We start from the raw sequence: 15,894 nt of genomic DNA, 5'->3' as shown, positions 1-15,894 counted from the left end.
GTGGTTCTAAAATATTTTCACATAACCCCCACATTCCAAGCCAAGGACCCCCAACTGAAAATATTTTGTGCCAGGGACCCCCATCCATACAAGATTTGTGTTGTTAAAATGTTTTTAAAATATTCTACATTTTTCACTTTTTTCCCCAAGATTTGTTTTTGAAAATAGTAGATTTACATCGCCTATTTTCAAAGAAGTAAAGTGCTCAAGGGCTCAATAATGTACTTTTAACTACACTACAATTATTTGAACACATTAGTTACTTTGCAGGTATAAATGATAAAATGTATAATTAGTTAAAGTATATTTGATAATTATAAAACTTTGTAGATCTGATATTTTCAAACATATTTGGTAGCCTACTTTTACTTTTGGTACTTTAAGTATATTCTGATGCCAATACTTTTGTACTTTTACTCAAGTAGCATTTTGAACACATGCCTTTTACTTGTAACATAGTATTTTTATATTGTGGTATTGGTACTTTTACTTCTAGATATGCTACTTTTGCTATAAAAAAGAAATTATCCTGTAAAGTAACAGTTTTGCACATACCGGTATGAGGTTTCCACCCGACAGAGACGATATACATCATTCTGGCCTTTAAATCTCTTACAATTATTTGTTGATATGTTTTACAAAGTCCAGCCTCCAAATATTGGACTATTAGTAACATTAACAGTAAGTAATTCTTCCACTGACCCTGGCATATAGTTGCTTCTTTTGGACTTGTTTTCATAGACCCTGGTTGCTTACTTCTCTCAATCTGGCAACACTGCTTTTAGCGTTGGTCACATGACACCCTCTCTCTCCACTCACTCTCTCTCTGTTCAGATGCTTGTTGTTGTATATTTAGTGGGACTGACTTTGAGATAAACAGCAGTTTTTCACTTAAAGTTGTGGTCTTTTCGTGCATATAAACGTCGTGTGTCACTTCTTTACTGATATCTGAAGAGCTGATGTGACACAGAAGCCCCCCCAGTGGTGTGTTTTATGGGACTGGACACATTTCAGGTGTGTTTTTGAACTGTTCTGTTGGTTTAGTTTGGTTCTTTTGTTGTTGTCGCTCTGTACTGTCAGCTACTCTCAGTGTTAAGTACTCATTACATTTTTTTACTTAAGTAATAGTATCAATACTGCAATGTGGAAATACTGTGGTACAAGTAAGAAAGACCGGAATTTAAATTGGAAATACTCCAGTAAATTAAAAACTAACAAGTGTACTTAATCGTACAGTGCTTGAGTAAATGTACTTAGTTGCTTTACACCACTGTGGGTTAATGTGGTGCTGTTCCACGACTACTCTTAAACAAGGGACACAATAGGAATCGTTTCTATATTTACAGTTTCACAACCAGAATGCTGTTGTAAAACGATATATGTTTTGGGATCAGTATCCGTGTGTATATTATTTGAACCTGGTTCCTATATACTGTAGGTTCCAGTTCATGTTTCAGTTTGACTACAGGACAGGAGGAACTAAACACTTGTGCATATGGTTACTTGTTTTGACACGTACAAAGTAAGCAAAACTAGACCCCAGTTTCAGTGGTGTAAAGTACATTTACTCAAGTACTGTAAAATGTTGAGGTATTATTATTATTATTATTATTTGAAAACTAGTTTATTTAGTTATTTTGTAGATTTTGATTATTACAGAACATACATTAACCACTGCAGCCCTATTTAAACTTTGGCTATTTGAAAATAGCAGATCTACAAGCTCAGACGCATTGTGAGCTTGTAGATCTGCTATATTCAAAAGATTTTGCTACATTTTCTGCATTTGAAAATTTGTGAAATTTGACATTCTGCATAACGGGTACTTTATACTTTTGGTGCTTCAAGTACACAGTATTGATACTGTGAGTACTTTAATCCACCACTGCCTTTTGATAAACTGATCCATTCAGGCTCAGTATTCTCTTCTGGACACAGATGACTATACTCCTGTTTAAAACCCCCCTAAATTCAATTTCTTCCACTGCTCAGAGAGAGTGTGTGTGTGTGTGTGTGTGTGTGTGTGTGTGTGTGTGTGTGTGTGTGTGTGTGTGTGTGTGTGTGTGTGTGTGTGTGTGTGTGTGTGTGTGTGTGTCAATAATACTGCAAGTTTGATCTAAATGATTTGGCTAGCCTTGATACAAGACTAACAAACATCCAGTGAGGTTGGACATTGAAATTAGTGTGGTGAATATTTAGGCCTGTGCTTTTTTATCTTTGATGAAGCAGAGTAGCATAGCCTAATCTGACACATCACACATGTCATTTTATGACCCAGTGCACACATCAGTATGTTGGCACACTCGCTTTAAAGAATCCATTGCTTTGGTACTCAATAATACCCTTTTGGAACATGTTTATAATCTGTATTCACTTCCAGTGGTGTGAAGTAACTAAGTACATTTACTCAAGTACTGTACTTAAGTACAATGTTGAGGTATTTTTACTTTACTGGAGTATTTCCTATTGTCAGTATTTTTACTTCTACTCCACTACATCTCAGAGACAAATATTGTACTTTTACTCCACAACAATTATTTGAAAACTTTAGTTACTAGTTACTTTGTAGATTTTGTAGATTATTATTACAAAACACACATTATTCACTTCAGCCCACTATTTTCAAGTGGCCTTTACACATTTGAAAACTTGTGAAATGGGACATTCTGCACAATGAGTACTTTCTACTTTTGGTACCAATACTTTTGTACTTTTACTCAAGTAAATTTTGAATACCGGACTTTAACTTTCCACCACTGTTCACTTCACACTGATTCTGATTCATGTCTTCATGGTTATTTGGTGGTCTGTTTTCTTGATGTTGATGTTCAAGATCAACACCTCTGCTAACAGCCATGCTGCAGTTCATAAGTTTGTTTCCAGTAGACATACTCTTATAACAAGTTAAGGAAGTTTACGAAAAATGTGGACATTTTGAGACAACTGTCAGTGTTTGGCATATTGTGTTAAACATTTATTGTCCTATCACCAAGCACTTTAAATGTATGTTTTGACCCATACGCCTGAAGGAGCTTTCAGTTAAAGTATGTTTTATAGTCATATGTAGGTACAATAAAGAAAAACAGGTCAGCTCAGCAAGAGCACTAGTAGTCACCATTAACAGCACTTGTCATGTAAAGATAAAAAGTTCCATTTATTAATATAATTACATTATACTGTATTATACTCACTGAAACTATGTAAATATATTTAAATGAGAATTTGGGTATAAAAGTAAAAGTACAAATGTGTTAGCCTGGTAAACCCTCCCTCCAGAAATCTCATTTGTATTTTATTTCACTCCTGAAATCAAATGGAAATGAGAATTCCGGAGGGAGGGGCTTTACCAGGCTACAAATGTGTAGGATTAGGAATACAGTTCAGTCTGACAGCCACTAGTAAACCTTCCAATTGTAAATCCCATGATGTGGTGAGAGCTCTACTCTCGTGATATTCAGTCATCTACTACTCTAGTGATCAATGAGTCTCAACCACACGTCCTGCCTTAGATCCTTCCTCTTTTGAATGCAATGTATTTGTTGTTGTTGTTGTTTCTTTTTTTCTTCTTCTTTTTTCATCATTTACAAATGCATCATTCACGAATGCAGTCACGTTGAGGTTAAAACCTCGTTTATTTAGGCCCATTATTATTATTATTATTATTATTATTATTATTATTATTATTATTATTATTATTATTATTATTGTTATTGTTATGTATTTTTTTCAAGACAGACCTAGCTGCCACATGATGACTGAAATAAAAGTTGCACCCACACATTTTAAATATGGTTCCAAACATTGACGTTAACTGAACCACCGGTAGCCCATCTGTCAGTATGGAGTCATGGCTCGCTTTGTTGAATAGTGTAGAGACCTAGAACTTTCTCTTTGTCAGCTGCTCACAGTACAAGCCTATACATAGGGTGTACGGTGCAGACAAGACAAAAAGACATGCATATCTACGTGGGTCAGTTGTGCACATCAGGTTCAAATAGTAAAATGGCTTAATTCTTATTCTTAATCTACTTGAACTACCAGAATGGCTATGCCATTGGAGTCAGATAGTGTCATTGTCATTGACACAGAAATCTATTGCAAAATTACTTTACATTTGAGCTGCGAAATCAATTCGCACCTGAATCACACATGAGTTTGATTTTGTCTTAAAACTTTCGGCATTTCTCTATTTTATTGTATGGTCTTTGGTACCCCCACCCAGCTAACACGGTACACAAAGCAAATTAAGAGAGACATCTTTATTTGCAAATCATGATCCTTGACCCATGTCTGCTGAGTTGCAATGTTTTAACCCATTAAGACCGGGAAAGCATCATCATGTCATTTTTAGATTTGTTTGGATATTCAAAAATAGCAGATATACAAGCCGCGCTATGAACTTGTAAATCTGCTATCTTTTGAAAAATCTTGAAAATGTGTGCAAATCTTAAAATATATATATTTTCAAGCAAACATTTGTAACTCAAATCTTTGCTTCTGGGGATCCCTGGAACAACACATTTCCAATGACAAATGAGATTTCCGGAGGGAGGGTTTACCAGGCTATATGCATAATACACGAGGCCTGTTACAATTATTACATCGTCTAATCGGAATTATTTGAGATAATCACAATTATCCTTCGTCATAATAATGGTCATAATTTTAGTTAATTTTACTTAAAATGTCATAACGGTGACATTCCTATATACACCTAGCCTGTCCCTTGTAGCCATGTTGTAACATATGCTTTGCTTTGCTTTCTGTCTGTATCCAGAGCCACAGACAATCCTCTAACCTGAGCTGAGAGGACTTCAGCTGCCTTATCAAATCAGACCCTGCCTTTGTCTGTGAACATGAAGTCGGACATTCCCTATGACAGGGTATGGATAATGGTGCTTTTCATTGATGGTCTCTGTTTTGTTTTGTTTTGTTTTGTTTTACTTTTAATTTGGAGATAGGACACTGATTTCCACCCTGTTTTCCTATTTTATTTATAGCAGGCTAAGAATAGTGTGTATCCGTTATATTTTGTTTTCAAAATGTATGAAGTTAACAGCCTTTGTTTCATGCCCCCCCCCCTCTCTCGATATGAGAGATGTTTCTGTTTCTATTGTCTAATAAAGACAAAGACACGGTATACCAAAAGCAAGTTGTATTCTCCATCTAAGGCTGCTTTGTTACTCTGATGTCACAGATGGTGGACATGGGATTGAGGAGAGAAGATCCCAACAGGAAAGCACTAATGGTAGGCCAGTACACACACACACACACACACACACACACACACACACACACACACACACACACACACACACACACACACACACACACACACACACACACACACACAGACATTAACACAAAGCATACACCCGCTGCACATACATAAAACCTATACATTTGCAAACACACCCACACACACACACACACACACACACATAATCTCTGTATAGACACGAAATTATACTTGAACATAAAACTTCCAGGAGAGCCATTGATAGATTGATTGAATACTGTATTAACATGCTTAACAGTTACAATACAGGTAGTACAGTCAAAGGTTATGCTAAAAGGATAACACAAAAAGCCCCAGGGGCTTGTTTCCATTGTGGACCTTTGTACTCAATTCATCAGTAATACATATACAGTACAATCCAAAATATTCTACAAAACATAATGGAATAAAGTTAGTAGAATCATAAGGTATATTTACAGAGAAAGTAGGGGCGGGGGTCAGGGGATTCTACTAACAAGGTGTTCAAGGAGTTAAACTATGCTTGTATGATGAAAGGGATACTTTTAGGTTAGCTTTTACCTCACTTAGACATGATGACACTTAGAAAAATCCCTCTCTCTTTGTCTGCTCTCTGACACGCTTTGGGTCGTCTTGTCATTTTTATGTTAAGGCTGTTTAAAGGTGTGTGCACTCATATCAGTACCCAGCAAGCACAATGACGTCATGATGACGTTATGATGACGCCCGGTCATCACCCCGGTGACGTTCAGGACTAGGCCAGATCACAGCCCATATGGGGATGATCTTTACGCAAGCCCCCAGAACCCAATTGAAGCCAATTGAACATGCTGGCCATTCATGGTAGTGCAGGCGCGTGCAGGCCTGGGGCCTCAACACATGAACGCGAAAACGGTTTCGACCAATGGGCTCGACTCACGAGCATGCGCACGAGCTTGCGCACGGGGCTGCGCGCTTCTGTGACGCAAAACGCGTCACTGTGACGCAAAACGCGTCACAGAAGTGACGCGTTCGAGGCCCCAAATAGGCCTCGCCCACCAAATTTCCAACCCGGAAGAAGCGTTCAAATAGGCACATGTGCTGGGTGAGCAACTCAATGCAAGTGGATGGGAGGAGAATTCGGGTGCCCTCTCTATTATTTTTAACTCTATGTCTTTACGTCATTTACAGGACGTCATCACCGGGACATCATATGGACATTTGGACAGCAATTTTGGGTGATGAGAAATGTGTTTAGATGACGTCCTGGAAGTGACGTTTTTGTGGTCAGGATAAATTTTGGTTGAAATCAGGTGATATTCTGGGCCAGATCTGACTTGTCTTGGTTTGACTTGATCTAGCCCCAATCGAGACGTCACTGATTGGTCCAGGTCCTGACTGTGCTTGCTGGGTACTGTTAAACAGTTAACCAGTCTTAAAGGGTTGAATTAGCAACAGGCAAAATTGAGCACAAAAGTCTTTCCCTGCAGTGCTCTAAATGTTTGCTATCTTATTCTGTCATTGCATACTGTACATGGTACGTCACTTGGGGCAAAAGTATCAGCTAAAATACCTACTTTTAAATGTAAATCTGAAATGTATGTAGTATTAAAGAAATACGCGAACGTTTATTCTACTGTTCCTTTCTGGAGCGATTTAACAACGGGTGCATCAGCTAAATGCTGCAATATCTATTGGTAAATGTAATGTACGGTATGACGTGTTGTCATTTCTCTTCCAGTATGCTAGATGTGTGCTGGGACTGGCCTGTGTAGCGACTCTACTCTTGGCTGCACTGATGCTCCAGAGTCTCCTGTTCCCGGGGCCGGCCCCCTCCTCCCAGCCTGCACCCGGCCCCAGGCTGTCTCTGCCCCTCACAGAGACCTGCTCAGACCCCTGCCAGTAAGTGGTAGCAGCTTTTGTTTGTTTGTTTTTTTAACGCCACAAAATATTTTGGAGAGAACAGTCGCATAAAAGAGAGAGAGCAAAGGTACTTTAAACTTTAAAGTGAGTGTGGTTGGTGTGTGTGTGTGTGTGTGTGTGTGTGTGTGTGTGTGTGTGTGTGTGTGTGTGTGTGTGGGGGGGGGGGGGGGGTGGGTGGTTCCTGTGGTTTGATTGATTAATTGATTGATTAAAACACGTAGGCTAAAAGGATAGCGCTAAAGCCCTGGGGACTTGTTTCAATTGTGGCCCTATGTATTCAATTCATCAACAGAGCATAGAATATTAACACATAAGTACATGTCATCAACAAATACCAATAGATGTATTTAAAGAGGAGAAAAAGGAAACACAGTGGCAGTGTATGACCCCTCATTTCAAGGGGATTTAACGTCTATCTCCACTTGTAGTTTTCTGACAGATGCCTTTTCAGGACAATTTTGAAAGAAGCCGCTATGCCAGTGATTCATGTCCCTTGTGGATGATGTCAGGGCATTCCACGTTATGGTGGCAGAGGTGCAGTAAGTCGTCTGCCTCTATCTCTGTGGAAATGTGGTTTAAACCACATAGGGCTTGTTCTTGGTTTATAGAGGAAGTTATGTTGACATGGGCTTTTAGTCATGTGCCATGTGTCATCTCTAGAAACTAAAGAGCTCACAGTTCCTCATTTTCCTTATTTCCCATTTCCCATTTTTTTGGCGGACTCATCGTTGTGTCCAGTATTCAAAAGAGTAAAGAGCACACAGACTAGGAAACGTATTGTATTTGATGGCACTATTAGGTGAGAAATGGGTTTAGATATGAAAGAATTTTGTTTGCCACTAATTAAGTATCTATCAGATAAATCGTCGTGATAATCCAATCTCCATGTAAATTGAAGACCAATATATAACAGATATTCTCTGATTCTATTTCAGGTTTGTTTTGTTGGAGAGCATTCCAGAAGGTCTGGAATTTAATTCCAGTGTTGCACACACCTCCACCTATCAGGCATGGCTCGACCTGATTGGTGAGGCTAGGAGCAGTCTCGACATAGCCTCCTTCTATTGGACACTCACCAACAAGGACATCGGCACTCATGAGCCCACAGCCTCTCAGGTCAGCTAGCCCTATGATTGGTCAAATAAGGGATTAACTGATATGTGAATTAAGGCAGGTTTTTCTTTTATGTTGTTTGCTGCAACTTGTTTTGCAGTGGTGTAAAGTAACTAAGTACATTTACTCAAGTGCTGTACTTAAGTACAATTTTGAGGTATTTTTAGTTTACCGGAGTATTTCCAATCTTCCGTACTTTTACTTCTACTCCACTACATCTCAGAGGCAAATATTGTACTTTTACTCTGCTACAATTATTTGAAAACTTTAGTTACTTTGATTATAACTACAAAACATACATTAACCACATCAGCCCTATATACATTTCGGCCATTTGAAAATAGCCGATCTACAAGCTCACAATGCGTCGCATCGCGACTCATTGTGAGCTTGTAGATCGGCTATTTTCAAGATTGTTTTATACATTTAGAAATTTTCCGCCACTACCTGGAACCACCTAGGTACCCACCTTACCCACCACTATGATGGTTTTTCTTTTATGTTGTTGGCTGCAACATGTTTTGTCATTCTTTGCACAGGGTGAGGACATTCTCCAGAAACTGTCTGAGGTGTCTGGGAAGCTGTCGGTCCGTATCGCAGTCAACACGCCACAACACAGCCAGCCGCAAGATGATCTCAAGTTGCTTAAGAGCTCTGGTGTGTGTGTGTGTGTGTGTGTGTGTGTGTGTGTGTGTGTGTGTGTGTGTGTGTGTGTGTGTGTGTGTGTGTGTGTGTGTGTGTGTGTGTGTGTGTGTGTGTGTGTGTGTGTGTGTGTGTGTGTGTGTGTGTGTGTGTGTGTGTGTGTGTGTGTGTGTGTGTGTGTGTGTGTGTGTCCACTGTACATGCAGTAGTAGTGCATGAGTACGTTTCACTGCTCGGGAGGTTCCGTACAATGCAAAACCTATTTCTGTCTGCCTGAACTAATGTGAACAAGCGGCTTATTTATCTCCACTACAATAACATTAACACAACATTATTTACATAGGACTTCATGTAACAAAGCCACTCTGATTTAAATCTTTCTCCTGTATGCCGCCAAAGGATGACAAAGATGGAAAATCCCTTGAAAGATGTTGGTTTTATTACATTATTGTATTTTCTTTTCTTTTAGGGCTAGGCTTGCATCATCGAGGATGATGTTAGAACAAAATGGCCGGCGTGTGTAACTGTGTATGGTAAATGCATGTGTTACACATGGATCTCTGTGTTTCAGGGGCCGACATCAGGACGGTGAACATGAAAGAGCTGACAACCGGGGTCCTGCATACCAAGTTCTGGGTGGTCGACCAGAAACACATCTACATTGGTAGTGCCAACATGGACTGGAGATCGCTCACACAGGTACACTGACACTTTTTACTTTTTAATCTCTGTGTTCAAAACTGAAAATGTTCTCGCTAAGCAAAACAACACTTTCAATTTTCAACTCAGACAGCTATAGTTTAGGTTATAAGTTGTCCATGGGCTTTTAGTCATCTGCCAGTTCCTCATTTTCCCTGTTTTCCCTGTTCCTCTCTTTTGCTGACTCATCGTTGTGTCCAGTATCCTAATGTGTGAAGAGTAACCAACTCTCTCAAACAGGAAGCGTATAGGGGGGCACGGTGGCGCAGTCGGTAGCGCTGTCGCCTCACAGCTAGAAGGTCCTGGGTTTGATTCCCGCCGGGGACGCTGTGGGCGCTGGGGGCGTGTTCTCTCCTCCGCGTCATCAGTGCCCATACCCTAGGTGGGGTTGGCAAAAGGGCCTACTCTGTGTGGAGTTTGCATGTTCTCCCCGTGTCTCCTAGGGTAGTTAATACCCTCACAAAAACATGCAGTAATCCTGGTCACTATACTGCCTCCCCCTGGTCAGCCAGGGCGCCTGATGGAGGGGATAGGAACTGGTTGGAATAACGTGTTCCTTCCACGCGCTACGTCTAACCAGGGAACCTCCCCCCTGTCGGGTGATAAGAAGCGGCCTGCTTGCTCCTCATGCATTGAAGGAGGCATGAGCCTCAGCTTGGGCTCTCCCTAGGCTGGCAGAGGGAGAGTAGCGCCCAGGATTACATAGGCTATTGGCACTGGGTGAAAAAATATGGGTTACAAAATCGTGGGATAAAAATTATAAACAAAAAAAAAACAGGAAGCGTATTGCATTTAATGGCACTTTTATAGAGAATAAATTGTGTTGAGGTGGGGGAAAAAAGTATTTGTTCTGTCCTCTATTCCCATTCGACTCACTTGTAAATGGATATCCTGTTTAAAGAAACAACATGTTTTTGCTCATATGTCCCCTTTGCTCATCATGCTAGTTTGTTTTAATCAATGAGTGAAAATCGGTGTGGGAAAGAAATCCGTTTTTTTAGACACCTTGAGTGTCTTTCTTGTATGCAATGTGCTCCATGTATAAAAATTGATACATACAATTATACTTGGTGATAATATAATGATGTATTCTGCAACTTCACAGGTCAAGGAGCTGGGGGCAGTGGTTTACAACTGCAGTTGCCTGGCAGCAGACCTCGGAAAGATCTTTGAGGCTTATTGGTTCCTAGGCCAGAGCGGTGAGCCAATCCCGTCACCCTGGCCCAGCAGTTTCTCCACCCCCTACAACAAGGACACGCCCCTCCAGCTGGCACTCAACAACACACCGTCCACGGTCTACCTGTCGGTTAGTATCGGGGTTGGCTATAGACCATATTCACACGGCGGCCATATTGCTATTAAATCAATGAAGTGCCACCCCGGTTGCCACAGCAGATCTACAAGCTCACAACGTGTCCCTTTGCGCCACGTTGCGAACTTGTGGATCTGCTATTTTCACTACTTTTTTTTGTTTTTGTTTTATTTATTTATGGAAATGTATTTGATTTTTTTTTATTCATGAAATACTTTTGAAAAATGTTGGAATTCTTTTTAATTTGAAAAAAGGGGATATTTACTTGCGACCCATACAAATCTTTCAGCATGTTCCTCATATTCTTTTGCTCGCACGTGGATTTAATCATAGAGGTGAGGATCACCTCCAGTGCAGTGTTTAGCTGTGCCGTGCTCAACAACACTTTGACATTGTTGGGTGTGTTTACCATAGATGTAAGGTCTCTCTTTCTCTCACATTTTAGTATGGTTATCTATGCCAGTGGTTCCCAAACAATGGGTCGCGGACCCATCTTTATGGGTCGCAAGTACATTTTTGTTTCCATTAATTTTTTACAATTATTTCAAAAGAAAACATCAAATCTTTTCATAGATAAATCAGTCAATAGTTTAAGAAGTAGTGAAAATAGCAAATCTACAAACTCACAACCCAACGCCTTGTGAGCTTGTAGATCGTCTATTTTCACTAGTTTGGGTCCTGGGGAGACAGCAAATGTATCTTTTGGGGGTCTCTGAACCACTGATCTATGCAATCCAATGTCACCCCCAAAAAATCTCTCCTTCCCCCTCTCTTCCTGTCTCTCATGTTCCTTTTGCTCTCTGTAGAGCTCCCCCCCATCATTCTGTGCGGCAGGCAGGACCCCAGACCTCCAGTCCGTCCTCAGTGTGATGGAGGATGCCCACGAATTCATCTACATTGCTGTCATGAACTACCTGCCCACAATGGAGTTCTCCCATCCAAAAAGGCTGGTCACAACATTACTGTATTTGGTCATATATTTATGAAGTATTAAGTTAGATTAGATATGCTGGCCGGGGAGTTATCGGTATCGGGGTAGATCAGATATTTGGTCAGAAGGTCATGAACTGTCTAAAGGTAGATCGAATACTTATGGACTAAAATGTTTTCTAACGTAACAGTCAAAACGGATATAGCTTTACACCCAATCCCTCCTGATTGATTGGATTTAATTTAGCTCAAAGAAACAAAGAAAGCAACACATTTCACATGATTTTAAAGGGTGTGTATGTGATATTTATTCCTAAGCCAATAATTTGATGCCTGGCGGAGTCTCAGAGTGGATTGGAGTGTCCTACCGGAGACTCCGCTGGTCATCAAATTATTGGCTTGGGAATGGGACAAAAAAAAACATCTCCATCAATTCAAGGCTTCATAGGGTGTGTAATTGATAGAAAATAAGTATTTTTTTGGGGTGAACTACTCCTTTAAATAGCTCTGTATTCCGATTGTTTAATCATTGCTATATCATTGCTAGAAGGTTTATTCAGTAACAGCTGTTTCTCCAGCTCTAGTAAAGAGAAAATACATTTCCAGTTTTATCCAATCAGGACAGAGAACTCAGGACACAGGATACAAAATGTAATTTATTTAGCGCCTTTATCCAAAGTAAATACAATATGCAGTACATTCACCCATTCACACACACATTCATACACCAATGGTGGACGAAACCATGCAAGACACCAAACTGCACATTGGGGGCAGTTTGGTGTCTTGCTAAAGACACTCTGACACTAACCGAGGGTGAGCCGGGGATCAAACTGGGAACCTTCCGATTCCCCAAGTGTCCACTCTACCTCCTGAGCCACTGCCAAGTTCTCTTTTCTGATTGGATAAAATAAGTATCCTGAACATTTATTTTCTGTTTACATAAGAGCTGGAGAGATGTTGAGACCGTCACTAAACACTCTAGAGTCTATAGCAATGATTACAATTACAATACAGAGCTAGAACTTTCTTTCTTTTTAATTAACAAAAACAAAACATCTCACATACTGTACACCCCCTTTAATGTTCTGTATTTGCAGCAGAAGAGCTGGATGCCCTGCTGTTTTGTACATGTATTTGACCAAATAACATAAGTGTAGCATAAATATGAAAGATAATGTTTATAAAAATATAATTTTATGAAAATCTGTGTATAGTAAGTAACATGATGATAACAAGTGGTATACAATATATGTGGTTTCCTTGCCTACCTATGTTGAATGCACATACTGTAAGTCACTTTGGATAAAAGCGTCTGCTAAATGACTGTAATATAATGTAATGTAATATTACTAACAATAACTCTTTGTGTGGCTCCCTCTGCAGGTACTGGGCTGACATTGACACTCAACTGAGACGCATGGCATATGAGAGGCGGGTCAAAGTACGCCTGTTGATCAGCTGTTGGGCCAGCACCCAGCCTGTCATGCTCTCCTTTCTCCGCTCTTTGGCCTCGGTCCATGACCCCAAGAGCAAGCTGGACATTGAAGTGGTGAGGGGTGCTTGTATGCGTCTTTGTAAAAGCCTATCATGCTGTCAGGCAGAAACCTCTTGATCATACTACACACCGTCACACAAAAGTAGCAGATATACTACCAGTGGTGTAAAGTAACAAGTACATTTACTCAAGTACTGTACTTAACCCATTTAGACCTGAGGCCGATTCTAAAAACGCCTTCTAAATCCTGACCTAAGTTTTATGAAAAACTTCAAATATGTATAAAAAAATTACAAAAAATGTATGTTGCTATATACTGTACATAGCAACAGGTTCCCGTCTTACAATGTTAAGGTATTTTTACTTTACTGGAGTATTTCCAATTTGCAGTACTTTTACTTCTACTCCACTACATCTCAGAGGCAGATATTGTACTTTTACTCCACTGCAATTATTTGAAAACTTTAGTTACTTAAAGTAGATTTGATTATTATTACAAAACATACATTAACGCATTGTGAGCTTGTAGATCAGCTATTTTCAAAAGCTTTGTATACATTTGAAAACTTTTGAAATGGGACATTCTATATAATGAGTACTTTCTACTTTGGTACTTTAAGTACATTTTGATACCAATACTTTTGTACTTTTACTCAAGTAATTTCTGACTTTCACTTGTAACAGAGTATTTCTAAATTGCAGTATTGATACTTTTACTTAAGTAAAAAAAATTTAGTACTTTTTCCACCACTGTATACTACAAGCTCCAACGCAACGCGTTTTGAGACATATGAGGTCCAACAGTTTTGGAAATATGAGGTTTACACCCGACAGAGACGATATTTCGACTGAAAGTTTTATTCTATTTAAGGATAATTAAGTGGGGTTCCCTTTAGCAAGGCATGTGTTTTACTGTGTGAAGATAAAGCGCGGTGTTGCTGAGAAAGAGAGCTCATCTGAGTCTCGCCTGGATTAAACAACAATTACAATTCTAAGAGGAACTCACAAATTGTGTCTCGTCCCCAGAGGCTGTTTGTGGTGCCTGCCAACCCCAAGCAGAAGGAGATTCCCTTTGCTCGAGTCAACCACAACAAGTACATGGTGACCGACAAGGTGGCCTACATCGGTAAGGCTACACAAAGACTGCATGGTTCAGAACAGGATGCATTTATAAGAACCATCAATTTGTATTATGTTTTATATTTTATAATCCCATTCCTATTCTTTCACCACAATCCACCATATTCATCATGGTTCATTTTGGTATTCCAACCAAGTCAATAATTAATATAAAGTTATGAATCTTCTTTGATGTAGTTCTTTTTTTTAATAGTACACAGGCTTTGGTAATTGTATTAAACACTTAACACATGAGAAGGCATTCAACTGCACCTAACCTCCTCAAAAATCATTAACATACACTTTTCCTGTCACCGTTTTCAGTAAAAAAAAATAATGTACTCTTAAGTCTAAATGTGCGTTCAAACTTTCCAAGAAATGACTGTTGTTTGGGCTTAAATGTAATCCATATCTTTCTTCTTCCGTCCTCAGGTACATCTAACTGGTCAGGTGACTACTTTGTGAACACTGCCGGCACAGCATTGGTCATCAACCAGACCGCATCAGAGAGCCTGGAATCGACTGTCCAAGCACAGCTGAAGGCTGTGTTTGAGAGGGACTGGTACTCCTCCTACAGCACTGCTATCAGCCAACATTCTGACCACAAAACTGTCTGTTAGCTGGGATTTCTTCCAAATGCAGGAGACACAGCGACAGGCCTATAGAGCCCAAATCTGTTTTTCTATGCTGCTGTATCAGAAAAACATGAGCAAGCTGCAAAAATCTAACTTAACCCATTAAGACCGGGAAATCATCTGTCATTTTAGATTTGAACCAATTTAACCATTATCTTATACTTTGTCTATTCAAAAATAGCAGATCTACAAGCTCATAGCGCGGCACCAAGTGCCGCACTATGAGCTTGTATATCTGCTATTTGTTTTTAAAACATGAACATTTTTGCAAATCTTTGAATATATGTTTTTTAAAGCGAACATTTGTAAACTCAAATCTTCTAAATCTAAACAGTTAAAAAAAAAGATTATGTTAATCTGCTATAATCAGTGGTTCTCAAACTTTTTCATGTCAAGATCCCCCAAAATGATATGTATTTGGCCTGCGGACCCCCATCTCCAAATATGTTCTTCCAGGGACCCCCAGAAGCAGGGACCCCCAGGGAACCCTGGCAGTGTTGGTGCCATGCGAGAACTGTACAACGAACGGAGCCTCAAGCCTCCATGTGAATCATTGTCATACGTAGCAATAATAATGGACATAATGTGCAAATAACTTATGTTTAGGAAGCACATTGACATGTTATTTTGTTTCTATCAGTGTTTGTAATAAGATGTAGCTAGCTTGCATAGATTTTCATGGGCTCAGGTTTACACTAGCTTATTTAAAGGGATAGTTCACCCCCAAAATAACTTTTTCTCTATGGATTAGTCTTATTTTTTTTTGTCACATTCCTAAGCCAATAAT

The 15,894-nt window shown here is 39.6% G+C and overlaps 1 protein-coding gene across 1 annotated transcript; it reads left to right on the top strand.

The window, feature by feature from the left end:
• Nucleotides 1-842: 842 nt before the first annotated feature.
• Nucleotides 843-15,894, top strand: pld3 (phospholipase D family member 3). Its single transcript, XM_080428573.1, has 12 exons — nt 843-1,014; nt 4,778-4,883; nt 5,198-5,248; nt 6,978-7,138; nt 8,095-8,275; nt 8,812-8,929; nt 9,486-9,613; nt 10,719-10,919; nt 11,732-11,871; nt 13,242-13,407; nt 14,380-14,479; nt 14,905-15,894. Exons 2-12 carry the CDS (start codon nt 4,857-4,859, stop codon nt 15,090-15,092), a joined length of 1,461 nt encoding a protein of 486 aa, XP_080284699.1. The 5' UTR covers nt 843-1,014; nt 4,778-4,856; the 3' UTR covers nt 15,093-15,894.

This window comes from Gymnoscopelus braueri (genome assembly GCF_963280865.1).
Source record: "Gymnoscopelus braueri genome assembly, chromosome: 5".
NCBI classification, from domain to species: Eukaryota; Metazoa; Chordata; class Actinopteri; order Myctophiformes; family Myctophidae; genus Gymnoscopelus; species Gymnoscopelus braueri.
This window is presented reverse-complemented; position numbering and strand designations above follow the sequence as displayed.

Coding starts and splice junctions, on each gene's coding strand:
- pld3 (XM_080428573.1), top strand. CDS start 4,857: ATGAAGTCGGACATTCCCTATGACAGG. Junction 8,276..8,811: donor ATGAGCCCACAGCCTCTCAG/GTCAGCTAGCCC, acceptor TTCTTTGCACAG/GGTGAGGACATTCTCCAGAA. Junction 11,872..13,241: donor GAGTTCTCCCATCCAAAAAG/GCTGGTCACAAC, acceptor CTCCCTCTGCAG/GTACTGGGCTGACATTGACA.